At 46.2% G+C, this 8,347-nt stretch overlaps 1 protein-coding gene across 1 annotated transcript in view; it reads left to right on the top strand.

Moving 5' to 3' along the window:
• The window catches only part of LOC124035404, a 29,625-nt gene extending 21,749 nt beyond the window's left edge, over positions 1-7,876 (top strand). The window contains exon 4 of the mRNA XM_046348855.1: positions 7,459-7,876. Within this exon, the coding sequence (XP_046204811.1) occupies positions 7,459-7,876 (418 nt within the window). The remainder of the gene's footprint in view (positions 1-7,458) is intronic.
• Positions 7,877-8,347: the final 471 nt, after the last annotated feature.

Below are 8,347 nucleotides of genomic sequence, written 5' to 3'. Positions count from 1 at the left end.
CATCCCTATATTAGGGTCGGGTCATTTTCAAGAGTGGTGACACTTTAGTAACATGTTGGTATTTCACTTGACTTCCTGAATTGACTGAGTTGAAAAGGAATCGCCCCCAACCCTGCTACCTGTATAGATACACTATTTCACTTGGATCTAAAGTGCAAGGCTTTTAGATAGAATGACAGTAAGTGACTGATGTTTGTCAGAATTCAGCCAATGTTGGGTAGATCATTGATTTGACTTGATTAAATCACTGACTATTTCATCAGTATTACAGTGTGTTGCTGTTGTTGAATCTCCAGGCTTAATTGAAGGTATCAACGACACTGAAACAACCGTCTTTCATCTATTCTAGAGTCGGTGCTGAGCCCGTCACATATGAACTAACTAGGTTATTGTACGTAGACTAGTAGGCTACAGCATTTTTAAACAAGACATTGAAGGCCTGATGGGAGTGTTTGGTATCTTGATAGAAAATCAAGGTGTCCTCTAAAATACTTTTGAGACATGGAAATCTTTCCATGGTGCTGGAACTGTAGCTCTCAAAAGAAACACCTCCATATGTTGATTATCTTGTTCTTTATTGATCATCAACGCCATTGGGCACCTTTGCCCTTTGTGTATTGATGGTGCCTTAAATTGTCATCTCTACATTACACTCTGACAGTTCCAGGTTTCCGTTCAGAAAGACTTGATTTATCTCAATGGGGCTTCCTGGTTAAATACTGTGTGTTAGTAATACATCCCAGTGGGACAGGGATGTATGAGAGACTACATCATAAACTCCTGCACTGACTTAATAACGAACATGAATGTGACGGACCTTATGGGGTTTATACCTTTAAACCTACCTACCTCAGGGGGTGAACAAGGGCAGAAGGGTGGAGGAAAATCGTTTGAAATGGAATGCAGCCCAGGATGGCTCCCCTCCTGTCCAATCACAGAAATGAAATTATTAAGGATCCTGCTAAACAGAATGAGCCAATCACAGAAATTAAATGATTATTTTTATTTATTTATTTTTATTTCACCTTTATTTAACCAGGTAGGCTAGTTGAGAACAAGTTCTCATTTGCAACTGCGACCTGGCCAAGATAAAAGCATAGCAGTGTGAACAGACAACACAGAGTTACACATGGAATAAACAATTAACAAGTCAATAACACAGTAGAAAAAAAATGGGCAGTCTATATACAATGTGTGCAAAAGGCATGAGGAGGTAGGCGAATAATACAGTTTTGCAGATTAACACTGGAGTGATAAATGATCAGGTCATGTTCAGGTAGAGATATTGGTGTGCAAAAGAGCAGAAAAATAAATAAATAAAAACAGTATAAAAAACAGTATGGGAATGAGGTAGGTGAAAATGGGTGGGCTATTTTCCTATAGACTGTACAGCTGCAGCGACCGGTTAGCTGCTCGGATAGCTGATGTTTGAAGTTGGTGAGGGAGATAAAAGTCTCCAACTTCAGCGATTTTTGCAATTAGTTCCAGTCACAGGCAGCAGAGTACTGGAACGAAAGGCGGCCAAATTATGTGTTGGCTTTAGGGATGATCAGTGAGATACACCTGTTGGAGCGCGTGCTACGGATGGGTGTTGCCATCGTGACCAGTGAACTGAGATAAGGCGGAGCTTTACCTAGCATGGACTTGTAGATGACCTGGAGCCAGTGGGTCTGGCGACGAATATGTAGTGAGGGCCAGCCGACTAGAGCATACAAGTCGCAGTGGTGGGTGGTATAAGGTGCTTTAGTGACAAAACGGATGGCACTGTGATAGACTGCATCCAGTTTGCTGAGTAGAGTGTTGGAAGCCATTTTGTAGATGACATCGCCGAAGTCGAGGATCGGTAGGATAGTCAGTTTAACTAGGGTAAGCTTGGCAGCGTGAGTGAAGGAGGCTTTGTTGCGGAATAGAAAGCCGACTCTTGATTTGATTTTCGATTGGAGATGTTTGATGTGGGTCTGGAAGGAGAGTTTGCAGTCTAGCCAGACACCTAGGTACTTATAGATGTCCACATATTCAAGGTCGGAACCATCCAGGGTGGTGATGCTAGTCGGGCATGCGGGTGCAGGCAGCGATCGGTTGAAAAGCATGCATTTGGTTTTACTCGCATTTAAGAGCAGTTGGAGGCCACGGAAGGAGTGCTGTATGGCATTGAAGCTCGTTTGGAGGTTAGATAGCACAGTGTCCAATGACGGGCCGAAAGTATATAGAATGGTGTCGTCTGCGCAGAGGTGGATCAGGGAATCGCCTGCAGCAAGAGCAACATCATTGATATACACAGAGAAAAGAGTCGGCCCGAGAATTGAACCCTGTGGCACCCCCATAGAGACTGCCAGAGGACCGGACAGCATGCCCTCCGATTTGACACACTGAACTCTGTCTGCAAAGTAATTGGTGAACCAGGCAAGGCAGTCATCCGAAAAACCGAGGCTGTAGAGTCTGCCGATAAGAATATGGTGATTGACAGAGTCGAAAGCCTTGGCGAGGTCGATGAAGACGGCTGCACAGTACTGTCTTTTATCGATGGCGGTTATGATATCGTTTAGTACCTTGAGTGTGGCTGAGGTGCACCCGTGACCGGCTCGGAAACCAGATTGCACAGCGGAGAAGGTACGGTGGGATTAGAGATGGTCAGTGACCTGTTTGTTGACTTGGCTTTCGAAGACCTTAGATAGGCAGGGCAGGATGGATATAGGTCTGTAACAGTTTGGGTCCAGGGTGTCTCCCCTTTGAAGAGGGGATGACTGCGGCAGCTTTCCAATCCTTGGGGATCTCAGACGATATGAAAGAGAGGTTGAACAGGCTGGTAATAGGGGTTGCGACAATGGCGGCAGATAGTTTCAGAAATAGCGGGTCCAGATTGTCAAGCCCAGCTGATTTGTACGGGTCCAGGTTTTGCAGCTCTTTCAGAACATCTGCTATCTGGATTTGGGTAAAGGAGAACCTGGAGAGGCTTGGGTGAGGAGCTACGGGGGGGGCGGAGCTGTTGGCCGAGGTTGGAGTAGCCAGGCAGAAGGCATGGCCAGCCGTTGAGAAGTGTTTATTGAAGTTTTCGATAATCATGGATTTATCGGTGGAGACCGTGTTTCCTAGCCTCAGAGCAGTGGGCAGCTGGGAGGAGGTGCTCTTGTTCTCCATGGACTTCACAGTGTCCCAGAACTTTTTGGAGTTGGAGCTACAGGATGCAAACTTCTGCCTGAAGAAGCTGGCCTTAGCTTTCCTGACTGACTGCGTGTATTGGTTCCTGACTTCCCTGAACAGTTGCATATCACGGGGGCTATTCGATGCTATTGCAGTCCGCCACAGGATGTTTTTGTGCTGGTCGAGGGCAGTCAGGTCTGGAGTGAACCAAGGGCTGTATCTGTTCTTGGTTCTGCATTTTTGAATGGAGCATGCTTATCTAAAATGGTGAGGAAGTTACTTTTAAAGAATGACCATGCATCCTCAACTGACGGGATGAGGTCAATGTCCTTCCAGGATACCCGGGCCATGTCGGTTAGAAAGGCCTGCTCACAGAAGTGTTTTAGGGAGCGTTTGACAGTGATGAGGGGTGGTCGTTTGACTGTGGCTCCGTGGCGGATACAGGCGATGAGGCAGTGATCGCTGAGATCCTGGTTGAAGACAGCAGAGGTATATTTGGAGGGCCAGTTGATCAGGATGACGTCTATGAGGGTGCCCTTGTTTACAGAGTTAGGGTTGTACCTGGTGGGTTCCTTGATGATTTGAGTGAGATTGAGGGCATCTAGCTTAGATTGTAGGACTGCCGGGGTGTTAAGCATATCCCAGTTTAGGTCACCTAACAGAACGAACTCTGAAGCTAGATGGGGGGCGATCAATTCACAAATGGTGTCCAGGGCACAGCTGGGAGCTGAGGGGGGGTCGGTAGCAGGCGGCAACAGTGAGAGACTTGTTTCTGGAGAGAGTAATTTTCAAAATTAGTAGTTCAAACTGTTTGGGTATGGACCTGGAAAGTATGACATTACTTTGCAGGCTATCTCTGCAGTAGACTGCAACTCCTCCCCCTTTAGCAGTTCTATCTTGACGGAAGATGTTATAGTTGGGTATGGAAATCTCTGAATTTTTGGTGGCCTTCCTGAGCCAGGATTCAGACACGGCAAGGATATCAGGGTTAGCAGAGTGTGCTAAAGCAGTGAGTAAAACAAACTTAGGGAGGAGGCTTCTGATGTTGACATGCATAAAACCAAGACTTTTTCGATCACAGAAGTCAACAAATGAGGGTACCTGGGGACTGGGGATCCTGCTAAACAGAATGAGCCAATCACAGAAATGAAATGATTAAGGATCCTGCTACACAGAATGAGCCAATCAATCAGCAGATTACTGAGATTGCTGTCACTCTGCAGACAATGCATCCCTATAGTAATGACATACACACACTGATCCAATGACCAGCGTTGTCTCTATGGGGACGATTGTATCGTATGTCCCTGTGCATCCACGGTGACTCATTCAAATGCAATTCATCTTCATTGAGACAGGAAGTCCCTTTGCTTAACACCTCTTCAATGCAGTAAAGGTGAGATTTCCTTAAACTATAATCCACATTTGTTGAAAAGCACCACATTTCGCCCCAGTGCCTTTTATGTTGATGAAACTAAAGAGAGGAGCATCTGTATGATATATTCTGCTGTTCTGTCACGCTATGATGTCAGAAGGAAAACACTGTGTTCACGGTTTGAAGTCATTTGATCCTGTTTTTAGTTTCCTAAAGGGACGTGTCAGTTTCACAATAGGTGACTTTAATGAAGAGTAGAGTTGAGACCCTGCCTGATCAATACCCAATTTACAAACTAGGGTTACAACGTTCACATCACTTTAATGAAGAGTAGAGTTGAGACACTGCCTGATCAATACCCAATCTACTAACTAGGGTTACAACGTTCACATCACTTTAATGAAGAGTAGAGTTGAGACCCTGCCTGATCAATACCCAATCTACTAACTAGGGTTACAACGTTCACATCACTTTAATGAAGAGTAGAGTTGAGACCCTGCCTGATCAATACCCAATCTACTAACTAGGGTTACAACGTTCACATCACTTTAATGAAGAGTAGAGTTGAGACCCTGCCTGATCAATACCCAATCTACTAACTAGGGTTACAACGTTCACATCACTTTAATGAAGAGTAGAGTTGAGACCCTGCCTGATCAATACCCAATCTACTAACTAGGGTTACAACGTTCACATCACTTTAATGAAGAGTAGAGTTGAGACACTGCCTGATCAATACCCAATCTACTAACTAGGGTTACAACGTTCACATCACTTTAATGAAGAGTAGAGTTGAGACACTGCCTGATCAATACTCAATCTACTAACTAGGGTTACAACATTCACATCACTTTCCCCAAATTCCCAGGGTTTTCAGAAATACTAGTTGGAGGATTCTGTATTTTCTGTATACACCCTTCTGATTCTGGGAATCTTTTTACAGGGATTTCTGGAGAACCTGGGAGTTTTGGAAAAGCTACCATCGTTTTGCAAGTCTACCGATACGTTCCTATAAGGGTCAGATTGTGTCATACACAGACACTAATATATCTGTATCTGTGACGTCATAGGCCTACATCTTCACCTATCAGGAAACATTCTGCACATTGTGATGTGATATTATGGGACACATCCCCACACTGATAACACATTTAGCTGGAGGAGGTGGAGAGGTGCGCTAGCTATTATTGTGTTTACTGTTGGTGATGGACAGTTTTAGGAGGGGAGGACTCTTCCTTATTGTTCTGTCTATCAGATGGACAGATTTAGGAGGGGGAGGACTCTGCCTTGTTGTTCTGTCTATCAGATGGACAGATTTAGGAGGGGGAGGACTCTGCCTTGTTGTTCTGTCTATCAGATGGACACATTTAGGAGGGGGAGGACTCTGCCTTGTTGTTCTGTCTATCAGATGGACAGATTTAGGAGGGGAGGACTCTTCCTTGTTGTTCTGTCTATCAGATGGACAGATTTAGGAGGGGAGGACTCTTCCTTGTTGTTCTGTCTATCAGATGGACAGATTTAGGAGGGGAGGACTCTTCCTTGTTGTTCTGTCTATCAGATGGACAGATTTAGGAGGGGAAGGACTCTTCCTTGTTGTTCTGTCTATCAGATGGACAGATTTAGGAGGGGAGGACTCTTCCTTGTTGTTCTGTCTATCAGATGGACAGATTTAGGAGGGGGAGGACTCTTCCTTGTTGTTCTGTCTATCAGATGGACAGATTTAGGAGGGGGAGGACTCTTCCTTGTTGTTCTGTCTATCAGATGGACAGATTTAGGAGGGGAGGACTCTTCCTTGTTGTTCTGTCTATCAGATGGACAGATTTAGGAGGGGAGGACTCTTCCTTGTTGTTCTGTCTATCAGATGGACAGATTTAGGAGGGGAGGACTCTGCCTTGTTGTTCTGTCTATCAGATGGACAGATTTAGGAGGGGAGGACTCTGCCTTGTTGTTCTGTCTATCAGATGGACAGATTTAGGAGGGGAGGACTCTTCCTTGTTGTTCTGTCTATCAGATGGACAGATTTAGGAGGGGAGGACTCTTCCTTGTTGTTCTGTCTATCAGATGGACAGATTTAGGAGGGGAGGACTCTTCCTTGTTGTTCTGTCTATCAGATGGACAGATTTAGGAGGGGGAGGACTCTGCCTTGTTGTTCTGTCTATCAGATGGACAGATTTAGGAGGGGGAGGACTCTGCCTTGTTGTTCTGTCTATCAGATGGACAGATTTAGGAGGGGGAGGACTCTGCCTTGTTGTTCTGTCTATCAGATGAACAGATTTAGGAGGGGGAGGACTCTGCCTTGTTGTTCTGTCTATCAGATGGACAGATTTAGGAGGGGAGGACTCTTCCTTGTTGTTCTGTCTATCAGATGGACAGATTTAGGAGGAGGACTCTGCCTTGTTGTTCTGTCTATCAGATGGACAGATTTAGGAGGGGAGGACTCCACCTTGTTGTTCTGTCTATCAGATGGACAGATTTAGGAGGGGAGGACTCTTCCTTGTTGTTCTGTCTATCAGATGGACAGATTTAGGAGGGGGAGGACTCTGCCTTGTTGTTCTGTCTATCAGATGGACAGATTTAGGAGGGGGAGGACTCTTCCTTGTTGTTCTGTCTATCAGATGGACAGATTTAGGAGGGGCAGGACTCTGGGCTTGTTGTTCTGTCTATCAGATGGACAGATTTAGGAGGGGCAGGACTCTGCCTTGTTGTTCTGTCTATCAGATGGACAGATTTAGGGCTGGGGAAAGAGGGCTGCAGAGCACTCTGCTTGTTGTACGTCTGGGTGCTCTGCTTTGCCCTTCAAGGTCTCTTCACACACACAGACTGGCCAGGAGGACTGTATTGACGCATTGGGGTGCAGGCAGCTCTAATGGCTACAGTCCCTCTGGCTTTCTCAGCAGCCTTTATAGTCAGACTCTCACCATATTAACTATACATACATGTAGAGCAGCAGCAGGCCCACATCAGAGGGCTGCAGAGACGCTGAGGGCTGCAGAGACGCTCAGGGCTGCAGAGACGCTCAGGGCTGCAGAGACGCTCAGGGCTGCAGAGACGCTCAGGGCTGCAGAGACGCTCAGGGCTGCAGAGACGCTGAGGGCTGCAGAGACGCTGAGGGCTGCAGAGACGCTGAGGGCTGCAGAGACGCTGAGGGCTGCAGAGACGCTGAGGGCTGCAGAGACGCTGAGGGCTGCAGAGACGCTGCAGGGCTGCAGAGACGCTGAGGGCTGCAGAGACGCTCAGGGCTGCAGAGACGCTCAGGGCTGCAGAGACGCTCAGGGCTGCAGAGACGCTCAGGGCTGCAGAGACGCTGAGGGCTGCAGAGACTCAGGGCTGCAGAGACGCTCAGGGCTGCAGAGACGCTGAGGGCTGCAGGGCTGAGAGAGAGGGCTGCAGCGCGGTTTGAAGGGACGCGCGAGGGCTGCAGAGAGGGAAAGACATGGCTACAGTCTGAGTCTCTATATTAGATCACACACAGGAATTGATCTTCTCAAGATATAACCTCAGAATCACATACATACATACATACATACATACATACATACATACATACATACATACATACATACATACATACATACATACATACATACATACATACATACATACATACATACATACATACATACATACATGCATACATACATACATACATACATACATACATACACACACACATACATACACACACACACACACACACACACACACATACATACATACATACATACATACATACATAAGACCCCATATTGACCAGTGATATTGTCGATGCAAAGCCTAAAGAAAGGATTGGTAGTGGCCACCTCACAGGTTCTGGAGAAGGGAGAAGAGAGA

The sequence above is a fragment of the Oncorhynchus gorbuscha genome, linkage group LG05 (assembly GCF_021184085.1).
Source record: "Oncorhynchus gorbuscha isolate QuinsamMale2020 ecotype Even-year linkage group LG05, OgorEven_v1.0, whole genome shotgun sequence".
Classification (NCBI taxonomy): Eukaryota; Metazoa; Chordata; class Actinopteri; order Salmoniformes; family Salmonidae; genus Oncorhynchus; species Oncorhynchus gorbuscha.
The sequence above is the reverse complement of the archived record's forward strand: the minus strand, read 5'-3'. Positions and strand labels throughout refer to the sequence as shown.